The 13,620-nt window shown below is 33.7% G+C and overlaps 2 protein-coding genes across 5 annotated transcripts; both read right to left on the reverse strand.

Annotated features, from left to right (window-relative positions):
* Window positions 1–2,004, reverse strand: LOC140833420 (large ribosomal subunit protein P2-like). Of its 2 annotated transcripts, none has more exons than XM_073197760.1 (4): window positions 1,893–2,004; window positions 1,701–1,790; window positions 274–533; window positions 1–231 (listed from the first exon to the last, which is right to left on the reverse strand). In XM_073197760.1, the coding sequence occupies exons 2-4, from the start codon at window positions 1,786–1,788 to the stop codon at window positions 22–24; spliced, it is 558 nt and encodes a 185-aa protein (XP_073053861.1). In that variant the 5' UTR covers window positions 1,789–1,790; window positions 1,893–2,004; the 3' UTR covers window positions 1–21. The 2 variants fall into 2 exon arrangements, with proteins under 2 accessions (XP_073053861.1, XP_073053862.1); XM_073197761.1 differs by having other exon boundaries at window positions 37–182; window positions 304–533.
* Window positions 2,005–4,773: 2,769 nt separating this feature from the next.
* LOC140834072 (protein HIRA-like) lies at window positions 4,774–11,459 on the reverse strand. 3 transcript variants are annotated; one of them, XM_073198691.1, is made up of 10 exons: window positions 10,772–10,906; window positions 9,958–10,233; window positions 9,480–9,731; window positions 8,995–9,392; window positions 7,885–8,860; window positions 7,316–7,526; window positions 6,946–7,171; window positions 6,539–6,661; window positions 5,724–5,841; window positions 4,774–5,559 (listed from the first exon to the last, which is right to left on the reverse strand). In XM_073198691.1, the coding sequence occupies exons 2-10, from the start codon at window positions 10,216–10,218 to the stop codon at window positions 5,155–5,157; spliced, it is 2,970 nt and encodes a 989-aa protein (XP_073054792.1). In that variant the 5' UTR covers window positions 10,219–10,233; window positions 10,772–10,906; the 3' UTR covers window positions 4,774–5,154. The 3 variants fall into 3 exon arrangements, with proteins under 3 accessions (XP_073054792.1, XP_073054791.1, XP_073054793.1); XM_073198690.1 differs by having other exon boundaries at window positions 4,775–5,559; window positions 10,790–11,459; XM_073198692.1 differs by lacking the exon at window positions 10,772–10,906 and having other exon boundaries at window positions 4,775–5,559; window positions 9,480–9,734; window positions 9,958–10,173.
* Between the last annotated feature and the right edge of the window lie 2,161 nt (window positions 11,460–13,620).

Here is a 13,620-nt window from a genome sequence, read left to right on the forward strand (position 1 = left end):
GAGGGTAAAACGTAAAAAATATTACGCATCAAAATCTTGATCAAAATCGCCTGAGAATCTTTCAAAGAGCGGCATAGATTGAAAATCTCTACTACTACAAAAAACAAAGGAGCAAGAAAATAAGCGTATTTGAAACATAACTGAGTCTGAGTTCTTCAGTCGAAGAGACTGAAGCCCATATCCTGCAACAAAACCAGAGAACATATTAGGCAGCAGACTTGGAAGATCATCCTAGGAAGATCATAAATTCGGGAAAACGTAGTTATATATTACTTCGCATAACAATGCAATATGATAACTTACATCATCAGACTCTTCTTTCTCTTCTACCTTCTCTTCTTTCTTTGCTGCAGCTGCAACAGGCACAGCGGCACCACCCGCATCACTGGTTGGTGCAGCAACAGCAACTCCACCACCTCCAGCTGGTACAGAAGCAAGCTTTTCCCTTCCAGCAGCAATCAACTCGGTTATATCTTTGCCCTTCACTTGAGATAGAAAGAACTCAATTCTGTCATCACCAGCTTCAGCACCAACTGATCGAAATAGAGGTTTGATTATTATAAACGAGATGCTAAAAAACTCAGTGGCAACTCATGCTCCATCAATCAAACAGCATTGTGTTACACATTTAACATTGAAAAACATTAAATTATAAGAAACCAAATGTACAACCCTAATTCACCAAGAAGATAGAAACATATCATTAAAATAAAACTTAATTGCGCACAAGGTATGCGGATAGGCTAAAGATCTAGTCAAGCTCAATTTCTGTGGTTGGTGACAATCCAAGCAGCCTTCACGCCTGGTCACATGTCAAGTTGCAGTCTTCTGATGATATGAACGCTTGGGCCTTAATCACACGTCCTGATGCGCCTCAAAGACCCAACTTGCGTTTCAGGTGCGGTTCAAATTAAAGTTTTTGCATTTTTTCACAATTTCTGAAATTTTATGCCGAACAATTCAATTTAACAGCAAGTAAATTGCATTTCTTTTGGTCCTATGTATTTATTGCCACTTTGAATTTTTTCAAAGTTGTGGCTACAAATTCTTTCAGTAAAAGCTAAAACAAATTATTATGGTATACCTCCCCGACATTTAATTTAAAATTCAGATATGATTTCTAAGCTGCTCAGATTTTCCTGACCATGAATTTGAAAATCCATATGCTAAAGGTTCTTGTGAGTTCTTGAACTCCAATAAATATTTTAGATCATTCAATAATTTTTAAAAGCTACTATGGACAAGTATAAGGTGATCAATTGGATATTATAGAATTCGCATTCAAATTCATCAATTCAAAAGGCAAAAAATATTTTATCAAGAAAAACATCTTTAAGAATTGTTAAATAAGTTTCAAGAAGCAATTGAAGTCAATTTCAATCTCATGATTCATCGAAAATCCAAGCAAGCTACACAATGCAACAGCAAAAACATTTTACTTCACCTTTAAATATAAAGAATGATCGACATCAAACAAATCACATGAAAAGGAAATAAACTTCATGGATATACTAATAGTGATTCCAATGGGTCACACGAAGATCACAAAAGTACATCCGTGTATGTATTTGGGTTCAAAAACTACAACACTAATCCAAATTTAAATCGAAGATAGATAAAATATCAGAGCGAAGAATATAAAAATGTTGAAACGTAGATATCACAAAGCATCAATCATACACACGGACGGGAAGAATAACCTGAGCAGAGAATATCTTTCAAATCATCGGCGGAGGGATAGGTGTTGCCACCCAGCACCGCCAACAAGTAAGCTGCAAGAATCTTCATCTCTACTCGAATCAATGACAAAATCAAAATTAATTTACGTAATTCTTAGACAAAAAATTCCAGAATCTGGATAATTATAGTGCGAAAAAGGAGATGAGAATCACCTGCAATTCCGGAATTTGCAGCTACTGCTAGGGTTTAACTGAGAAAAGGGAGATTTGGACTTGGTATTTATAGTTAGGGCTTAGGTCATTCTGCCGTAAGCTTTTTGCCGTACCCCCTTGGGTTTGTTATTCGGGTTTATTTGATTCAAAAAGTGGTTTCTCAAGTTGAATTTTTCAAAATATTCTTTTAAAATAAAAATAATCATTTATTAATGTTTGGATATATAGATAAAAAAAATTATTTTTAAATTTATAAAACTTAATGGAATAAATGATTTTCTTAAGCATTTGGTTACAAATATGTTTTAAGTGTTGTTTTAATTGAAATTCTCTTTAAAAGCTCCAAATTTGGGCTTTTGGGAAAAAATTATTTAAACTTAATTAAGTATTATTTTATAACATTAAAAACTTCTTCCAAACACATATAAATTATAAAAAAAATTAAAATAAAACGGTTTTCTTAGTCTAGATTTTTAATCCAAATAAGCTCATAATATAATAGAGTATGTCTCTTATTAGAGGGGTCAATCCTACTGATATTCACAATAAAAGTAATATTCTTAGCATAAAAAGTAATATTTTTTTCCCTGGATGACCTAAATAAGAGATATATCTCACAAAATACGACATGTGACCGTCTCACGCAAGTTTTTGTCAATATAATATTAGTGATCTGATGCATTCGTTGAGTGCTTGTATATTATCTTATTTTTTAAAACTTTATTTTGTAGTTTAAATTTTAAAAATTGCTCAGTTGAATTTTGGTAATTTTTGAAATTGCCATAAAAAAAGGAAAAAATTGTAAAATAAAAAAAAAAGTAAAAGGAAAAACAAAATGAGGCCATACCATTTTTTCGGTCTTACCTCCTCCCTCTTTATACATAGTATATATAATATTAGTATTTGGACACACACGTTGTATGCTTGTACAATCTATTTTTTAAACGAAAAAATAAAATGAGAAAAATATATTTAAAATCTTAATATATAAATAAAAGATAAGAACAAATTTGAAAGGAACGTTTTCGTCAATAAATAATCATTAATAAACAATAGAAGTAAATCATTGGATTTCAATATTATTCGATTAGTAATTAAAATTAAACTTATATTTATATATATTTTAGAGCTGCCCTTGAATCTTAACTATTTTTTTCCATATGCTTGTAAGATTTATTAATTTTGTTTATAGAAATATTTAAAATTCAAAAACTAACGAAGTCAGCATGAAATTTGACCATTTAGAAAATAATAGTTTGAATCGTACAAAATCAAACTAAGTAATATCGAGAACAATTTAAGTGTTTTCTTTTATTATATGATTCGGTGAGTCGCAAGCACTATCTTTAGTGTGCGTTGGGTAATCTTATGGATTAATACAATATCATGCAAATCACGTTAGGCAGATAACTGCATTGGGCAAACCGTATTCGACAAGCTCGAGCGAAACAAAATTGGAAGGGACAATCGAACTCATAACGCTTAGTCAAGAGCTCATCTACATCATCCAAACATAGTCTTGGAGGCGCGGTGACTATTCATTATTCGAGTTTCAAGTGCATTGGTAAAATTCAAGTTCAAAAATAAATATAAAAATATAGCTTTGTAGTTGGTTTAATTCCATTTGTTTATATCCTAAGATATCGTTCGTTCGGTCTCGATTTTTCATGCTACGTATTTCTCATCTTATAATATGGTGAAATTTTAATCATTAGATCTTCAATGCATAATGTCAAATTCTATTAAAATGCAGAAGATCTATATGATCTAATAGTATTGAAATATATGAAAAATTGCTTCTGGTGGACGGATTGATAGTTTCTCTCATCATTGTTTTTAAAATCGGACCAAATCGGTCCAGTTTAGACCAAGTCTAATAACTGTTTTTATGATCAGAACCGTTCAAAACAAATCAAGAACCGGTTGTACCAGTCATGACGATGATCGTTTGTTAAAAATATTATTTTAATATTATTAGAGCTTAATTAGATTTATTTTTTTGGCCTAAAAATATAGATTTTTTGAAAAAAACTGCGGAGTTGCCAAGAATGAAATTGTGCCAACTTAAAATTTGACTTCTACAATCAAACGATATCTCAAATCCATCGTTAGTTATAATTCTCTCGGTAAGCTACAAAAAATAGAAAACTAAATCAAGAAATTTAAGGAAAACTGATTAACAATAGCAAAATTCAGTTCACGTAGGACTTTAGGGGTGGAGGATGTTAGAATATTTATATTACCCTAAGTTTTGTTGATTGACAAAATAACAACATCGAGTTATTTCAGGATCCACCTGCTTATCTTTTGTATTTTCAAGTTTTCTGACTGCTTGATCAAGTCAGGCCGTTCAAAGAATCGCTATCAACTCAAGCTACATAATGTCTTCGAACCGGACCATGTATTATTAAATAAATGCACAAATAACCATTATAGTCCAACCGAACTACAACCAGTAAGATATGGGAAATTCAAGGAGGATAAGTTGAACTCAATCTGGTTCTGTTAGCGTATTATGACACAATATCCTACCAACTTTGAATGACATTTTTTTTCTCAAAATGTCCAAATTCAATCAACTTTTCAGAAGCTACAAAAGCTGAAGTCGGAAAACTCTAAGAGACGTTAAATGTAATTTATTATAAAATACTATGCTTATAGTAACAAGATCATTTTTCAATAACAAGTATAGATGATCGTTGAAAAACATTATCCAACCGTTGAAATATTTCAACTATAAATATGCATACTCGTGATTAAAGAACTACTTTGTGAAGCCCGGGGTCGAAGAAGACAAGGAGTGATCGTCGGTGCCATGAGGTTGCATGGACAATAATTGAACAAAGAGAACAATTTTTTTGGTAATAAAATGACATTAATAGAATAATTTTACAATCAGAACAATTAAACTTTACATTTCACCATGAAAAAATAGTACAAGAAACAAGTCAACTATTTGGTAAACTTATGAACAGAAAAGGGGGAAAAAAAGCGTTCTACCCTTAGAATTAATTCAAATTTGTTAGACAACCTTTCTACAAAATACCCAAAAACTGCTCCTGCTCGACCTTTAACATAGTCGTCTTGCACAGAATTCAAGATCCCACACCATTTCACCTATTAGACCTAGGGACTGTGTGTTCAATGGTAAGAAGCTATCTGCTATCATATGATAATCCAAAGAAAACTATGCACGATTGTAAAAGTACGTCGTAGAATCACCTAACAAATTTTCAAGTCAAGAATCCTTCTCTTGGCCTGATTAGGTGTCAGACTCCAATGGATCCGTGGGATGAGAACCCAGATTCATTTTCTCTGGTGTGGGTTGTCCTCCTGTTCGTTCTTGATTCAAGTCTTCGATAATGGAATCTTTATGAGTGGTTATTGGACGTATATCATCTAATAGCTCAGTTGTTTCTGAAGTTGGCTCGACTGGATGACTAACAGGTTCAATGGGATTCGTTTTATCTACAGCTGTTGAATTTGAATTTGAATTTGAATTTGTTGGGCAAATTGCAGATTTGAGATTCTTTTCTTCTAAGGTTGTCTCAGCAGATTCATATTCAGACAGGCGATCCATGAACTCATTAAGCAAACGTTGAACTTTTCGGTTGGATGCCATTGATGGAAGAATGTCATCTCGCAGGAGCTTATGTTTGTCCATTCCCTGAAATGGAGCATGTAAATCAATACGATTACAGAAGGTAAAAAGATGAAGACACAAGCCCAAGACTACTGAGATCAACTAAAAAAATGCAAATTGCAAAGAAAGTAATATCCAATTAAATTCAGCGAATGCCTCCAATAACTAAGAGTGGGAAAAGGCCTTACAAGAACAGAAGGATCCCATTCTCGTGTCTTGAGATTTGAAGATCCAGCTTCAGCCATTCCAACCGGAGGTCCAAGAAAATTTTCACAAATTTCTCTTAGACGGGACTCGTCTGCCTCTCTACATTGAAAATATTTAGAAGTTTTTAGATTATCATGAAAGCTAGTCAATATGCTAGAAAACATAAATGACAGATCAAAACTTTTTTTAAGAAAATATGTTTGCTGCTATACCCAAACCTATATTTGTCCGTAATGATTTTAACTCGAGATTTGATATTATATAATACCTCAAGCACAACGATTAAAATAGCCAACCACACAATGTAGTAGAGGTAATTGTAGCTACGTACAGCTCCCCAACAATTTATATTTTTTAGCATAACAAATACAAATTTAATTTTGTCAAAAGTGTAGGAATATAAAACAAATAAATTTTCAGAGAAAAAATTTACGAGAAACAACCCAAAAATAAAACCAAACATTACTAAAATATATTTTTTGATCCGATATTTCACACAAGTTTTATTAACTTCCCCAACTCATCCTTTGCAATCTCCCGTAAAACATTTTTGGTTTCCCAAAAAATGTGACACTGCAAGTCCACACCATAATACTCTTCCAATTCTATAAAGCTAGCTTTAATTGATTATCTAATAACAAAAAAAGAAAAAGGAAAAAAATGAATACCATTGGAAGATTATTCTAAGAGCTCACCGAATAAAAACCTGATTATCCTTTATTAACAGGTCATCATAGGAACATGATATCAGCAATCAGATTGAGTGATAGGACAATATACCAGTAAAAAAACACACCTTGCTAAAAAGCGAACATAAGAGATAAGGCATTGGCGATATTCCATTGGAGACTTCAAAGCCAGTGCAGATGCCAGTTGAGCTTCCAAATGAGCACGTGTCTGCACTCCATCATCGGTCGCTCTACAGTAAGGCAACAATTTGAGATAAAGCTCATGCAAAAAGCATAAAGAACCACCCACCCACTAAATAAAGCAGTACAAACGCAAATAACCATGGCCAAAAGGAATCAGGATGCATTAACACAGGTAAATAACACGAGACTCGATCAGAATGTTTCATAAGAAGTTTCAAAGGTTAAATTTATGTACTCTTTGAAGGTTGTATCACCAATTATATTTTGCCAAAATTACGGCTATCTTTGAAAGCTCAATTTGAAGATTCAAGATCAAGAATCATAGACAAACCTGCTCCACCCGGGTTTCCGGGCAAGAAATTTCCTGACATCAACCTGCAATCCGGCCAGCTCGCCACCATGAGCTAAGCCCAGGTTCCAAGATGTGGGAAAAAAATCGTCCGCCACTCTCAACCAACACATTAGACTAGTATCATAGAGGTACGCATGACGTGTAGCCAAAACAACAAGGGGACTACCAGATTTGGATAGTTTTGCTGATATAACCTTGATTGTAACTAGAGTTCATTAAAAAAAGGAAAAATATTTAGAGCCATCAATCTACAGCGCAAAATGACTTCAAATTGACAATAGTTAAAATTTCAGCATTGTTTACAGAGCCATAGAACTTCTATAGAATCAACTACAAGAAACCAGGTTACCAGTGTTTTTAGGATTGGACTTCGAATCTATAGTTATCAGAGGAACCAAGGAGTCATGGAGGAAACATTTCCTGTTGAAGAGATCCCAAACATACAAGGACCCCATCCTCGTGACAACCAGCAATTTCCAAAATTCATCACAATCAATAAATACAGCAGAAGATCCCATCATAATGGTTGGCATGGCACGTCTACCGGACTTAGTATAAACCTTTCCAAAAAAATAAATATTAACATTTCACAAGTGTTATTTGTTAAACCATATAATTTGGGAGAGGGTAAGATTTTATGGTAAAGTGAATTAAACAAACCACATATAAGACAATCAGAAATAATGAAACCAGTCAAAAACTGATGCAGTAAAAAAAATTCTGACAGATTCTAAAAGGAAAACAATTGGAATTTTCAGAAGTTTAAATGTTAAAGTTCAAAACCCAAATGATATTTTGGTACTAAATAGTGAACACAAGCTACCGATTGGAATTTGGAGCTCGGCAGCACGTAAAATCAATCAAATGATTCAACTTAATGTAATGACACTGGGAAGTGAGAACTACTATTGTGCTAACCTGCAGGCATCCATCTTCACAACCAACAGCCCAAAAGTTCACATTTCCAGCAAGAACTGTGACCTTTCCAGAAATCCTATCGGACCAAAGATTTTGAGTTCCACGTGTACAAGATAGTTCCGTTTCTTTCATAAAAAAAGTACTTCCGGCCCCTATAATGTCATTTACAGAATGCTCTATCGGACTAGCTTCCAAGCACACAGGCAATGAGCCTTCCCCTTCTTTCTTATCAAACACTCTAATTGAAAGAATACTACCAGACACTACATGACCAGCCTGTTCAACAATTGTTCTTCCTTCATCAATCCCAGTGGCAGGAACCTTCTCAATGACCAAACTTTCACTTATACTTGCCCTAGCCATTATACCGAATCTCTCTCTCAAATCAGCATTTTTGCTCGCAGATTTTCTGATGGATGCTTCTATAGGTCCACCACCGTCATCCTTCATGTGATGTAAAGATTTTGTAGAAAATTCAAGAGATTCAGACTGATCATCAACAGGCATTCTTTCCTGTTGTACAGGAACTCCGACAGCTTCAGGTATTATCCTCCTTCGACCGTCAGGGCGTCTATATTCTTTTTGCTTTACAGGAATTGACATACGAGCACAAGTTCCTTTATTTGACCCATCAATGACTGCGTCTTTGATTTTCTTTCCATTGTCGGCATGGGTCTTGTTGTTTTTTGTAGCCAAAACTATATCGGTTGAAAGTTTTAAAGATGGCTGCTTCTCTGGGACAACTAAATTCACTTTTTTACTGGCAGATTGCTTCATAGATGCTGCTTCCAGCACTAACTGTGCTGGAGTTTCAGCCAAGTTTCCATGCCGGCCTTTGACATCACCATAGCGATTTCTCTTCAAATCATTTAATTCAGCATCAGTTAATGCATGCCCAAGTTCATTTGCATCAAAATGAAATGTTGCGACTGTCCCATCCAAAGAACAAGCAATCAGTGAATATCCATCAGGGCCCCTGCACACAGACAACCTTCAATATAGTAAGCATGAACAGGGGAACAGGAATTATGCAATTCAGGAATGCAACTCCATGCATAACTGGAACACATTCCAAAAAATGAACTTATAGACACTGAAGAGTAAAATTACCAAGATAGATCAACAACACTTTGAGTAAAGAAATGCTTAGCCACAAAGAGAGGACGAGGGCTTGCTGTGGTCCACACAGTTATATTGCGGTCCTGACTTCCTATAGCAATAATATTGTATGGCTGAAAATCTTTTCCCTCGGTCTTAGAAGTACCATTATTCCACCCAAATGATGCAGCTTTTAAGTCCCGAAAACTGGAGGAACTCCTTCTAAACATTAAACGGTTGAACTTGACAACGATAATTGGAGCGTTGTGCCCCAAGAAATCAAAAGTGGCAGACCAATCGCCTCTTTCAAGAACAGGTGCAGAATGCCTAGGCTTTTGATAACCATGAGTTGTAGTAATGAAATGGCCACAAGGTGACCAGTCGAGCCGCCTGAAGAAGGTGGATCCAAGCTGCAAAATGACATCGTACAGCAGGTAAGGGAACATGGAAACACTAGAAAACAAACAAGGGTTCATCTCAGTACATGGTTAACATACAGATTTTGACCAATGACCATCAGTTCGGTGCGCGAGACTCCAATCAGTAGTTCGCCAAATTATTACAGTCTTGTCATCTGATTGGCTCGCTATGAATGAACCAATTGGATCCCAAACAACTCCTTTGACCAGGCTTGAGTGACCTCGAAGAACAGCAGTACAGATGCCATTATTCATGTCCCAAATATGAATTGTATTATCAAGACTTCCACTAGCAAGTGCTGAGTCATCAGGAGACCAGTTAAGATCCACCTACTTTAGGCATGGAAAAGAATCAACCCCTTGGTTAAAAATCAAACAGACTAATGGCAAACTATAGATGTGACAAAATTGACAATCTATTTGATGTTATCATATCAAGTGATTTTTAGTTGTAAGTTGTATCAAAAGCTTCCTCTTCTGCAACCTCTAGTAGATAACTCGAAGACAAGTGAAAAAATTTGAGATTCGAGATATACAATTAAGAGACTATTATTACCACATCCGCTGTGTGTCCTCTCAAAGTAATTGAAACTTTCCAATTTTCAACATCCGGTGGCTCTCCACTGCCAAACTCCGTTGTTCCTGAACCAGGCTTCCTCTCATGGATAAGAACAACTTGATCATCCGATCCAGATGCAACATAGCGACCATGTTTAGCCCATCTAACACAGTTAACCGAACCAAAATGATCACGCAAAGTTGCCAGAAGTTTAGGTGCTGAATCGTCTGATGCCAATTCCTTGCCAACATGTTTCATGTTCCAAATGCGAACCTGAACATACAGCAATGATTACTTTATTTAACACGAGAAAACATAAAACCTAATGAACAAAGCATGTTGCCTATTAGGCCATCACGACTAGTTCACACACACTTCAAATAGAAGCTACTTCCTTTTCAAAGTTATTCATTTCCCAGTTAACTGATGTCAAAACCCATAGATAGCTGCAATAAACTAGAGCAGGTTTAATCATGACTCTTATCACATCTAGAAATGGTAAATAATAAGCATCCCACTTTCTGCATCATATCACAAAAATAATTAAGAGATTCAAAGGTCCTGGGGAGAAGATTCACGACATATTCTTTAGCGACTAATCAATGGTTCAGTAGAACGTTCAGTCTAGTTTGGAAAACAAACAGTAATTGTAAGCATAAAAAACTTACTTAAGAAAATCGAAATTAATTTGGAAGACACATGATGGAAAACGTTATATAGTCCTAGACTCCAAATATTAATCTTTCTGGAAAATTTCTTACCAGAAAGAAAAGAAATTAAGATAGAAAGAAATAGGGACACCAACGTATACCAGTTAAGGAAAATAAACCTTATGATCACCTCCACCTGTGGCAAACCTGAGGCCACCGGGCTGAATATCAATGGAGAATATCTGGGTGCCCCCATGCTTTATCCAACTAGGTTTCTCCGCTATCATATTTCGCTACTGGAAAACTTAATTAAATTCACAAAAACCCAGAATTTTTAGCCTCCAAAAAGAGAGAAAATCGCTTTTTCGCTTAAAACTCACTCGCATACCGAAAACTCGCCTGTTTCATATCCTCGTCACCCAAAAGTTCAATTAAAGAAGAAGAAGAAGCTATAACAACAACACAAATAAACTCACAAAGCGAAAACTGTAAGGCCCAGAAGTTGGAGCCAAATTTCATTTAAGAAAGGAGTGTAAGTACACTGAAAAAATTAACTTGGGCATAATGGAGTAATGGACAAAACAAAGAGTAGGAAGAACCAATTTCAGAATACAATAATTTTGGCAACCGATTCATGCTATAGGTCTACCAAAATTCAAGAAAAAAAAATTAGAAGCAAATAAATACTATTCAGTTAATTAGGAAAATAACCCAGAGAGAATTAGACAGTAAATCGGGAAATTTTTGAAAATAGCAAACGCCAAAAACCCTAGTTGTGCGTGCGAATATGGGGTAGGGTTGAGATCTAATGGAAGACTGAGAACAGAGAAAAGACCGTGAGATGAAAGACAACCCAAAGGAAATAAATTTTTAGTCACATGAAAAGAGAGTATATAATTATTGGGAAAATTTCGATATTAATTTCATCGTCTAGATTTATTGGTTTTCTATTTTCATCATCTAACTTATCAAAATGACGACTTTAAAAGACTAAAATTTGTTGTAAAATGAAACTAAAATTAAAGTTTTAATGAAAAATTGCGTAATATGAGAATGTTTTTTGCTTATCATATTCTTGAGTTAACGTGAATTTTTACTTTCCACACTCTTGAATGCTTTTTGGTGTGACTTTTTTGAGCTTATAAGTAAGTGCGTCCATTTTCTCTTAGATTAAATATTGCAGCTTTTTGTTTGGTCTCCATTGAGTTTTGATAATAAAATAAAGGTACATATGATTTGAGTAATTCGGAATAATGAATTGGTGCTTAATTTGCTACTGATTCGACCATTGTATCATTATCAAAACAAACGTCTCTATGGATCATCAAGTACCTCGTGGAGATGACGAATTTTGTTTTAAGAAAATTATACTTTATTACATGTATCAGTTTGTTTGTTTTATTATCTTTCTTATACAAATTAGTTTTGTTGAATTATATTTATGATGTTATTTTATTATATATTGCAACATTTTGTTTGTTAGTTTTTGGTTTGTCTATATGTCGATGTAGCGGTTTTGACAGACGAACTATCTTTAGAGTGTGAAGTTAATCTAACTCCAGGAGAAACTTAGTTAATCTATTATCGATTTATTTTGTTTTAATATGATACTAGACCTATTACGTCTAGGTTCATTTTATATTTTAATCAAGTTTAAAATTTTGAATTGCAAATAATCAATGTATTTTGTATTAATTAATGAGTGGGTCTCATGTGAGACCGTCTCACGGATCATAATCTGTGAGACTGGTCAACAATACTCATATTCACAATAAAAAATAGTACTCTTAGTATAAAAAGTAATACTCTTTTATGGGTGACCCAAATAAGATATCCGTCTCACAAATAATATCCTGTGAGACCGTCTCACATAAGTTTTTGCCTTAATTATATTATGTTGACTAACAAAACTATGTTTGACAAGTTAGAGAGTTAAAAAAAAAAAAACACAATATCCCATGATGAGTTGGTTATTCATAATCTTGTATATTTATTACATTTGAAAACTAGCTTGTTTTTTTTTTTTTTTTCAAATGTTATCCTAATTTTTGGGATATTATAATTTTTCCTTAAGAATGCACATACAAGGATGATATGACTCTGATCAGTACTGATGTGTTGTATGTTACGTAAACAAACAATGTCACAAAAATAAAAGAATAAAAATAATGAACAACTTAATTTGCCAAAAATAAATAAATAAAACACATAACTTAAGTCCTAATTTTGACAAACATGCAAATGCCATTTATATTTCACTTTGAATAAAATTCTTACTTGTGATTTAAAAAGACTTTTTGATTTTATCCGAGGAATGTTATGTTCTTGTGCAAAAAAGAATTCAACCACGTCAATTTGTGATCGTTAATATGAAATAGCTTGTTCATTGACTAAAAAATATTTTTCAAAATTTCAACCACTAACGGTATCGATTTTAATCACAATTTTTTTAAAAAAAATTATACCCGAACTGTACATGATTATTCGAAATAATTTTACTGAAAAAATTTAAAATTATAAATACTTGTTTTCAAAATATTTAGTTTAATTAAGTTATTTTACAAAATCATTGAGACATGATTGAAATTGATAAATATGTGCAAGAAAGATAAAAAGAGCTGAGAAATAAATTTTAAATGAATAAAGTTTCTCACATGTATCTAACTACTTTTTTTCAATGTTTAAAATTGATTTGAAGAGAAATACTGAGTAATTAAATTGATAAAAAAAAATGTGGATATGTTTTTAGATATTTTTTAGGTTTTGAAAGAGGCTAAATTCTCGGTTAAGTCACAATTGTTTGGGGTAGCTCTCGATTTAGTCCTAAACAAATATAATGAGTCAATTTAGTCCCAAATGTTTCAAAAATTTTCTCAATCCATTTTCTCCGTTAGTTTGCGGTTAAACTAAACAAAAGAGAATGGTTTGCAAATCACTTTATAAAAGAAAAATCCCCAAAAAACTCCTAGCCTCTCTACGCTCTAAAAATCCCCAGAAATCCCCAACTTCA

The sequence above is a fragment of the Primulina eburnea genome, chromosome 6 (assembly GCF_022965805.1).
Source record: "Primulina eburnea isolate SZY01 chromosome 6, ASM2296580v1, whole genome shotgun sequence".
Taxonomy (NCBI): domain Eukaryota; kingdom Viridiplantae; phylum Streptophyta; class Magnoliopsida; order Lamiales; family Gesneriaceae; genus Primulina; species Primulina eburnea.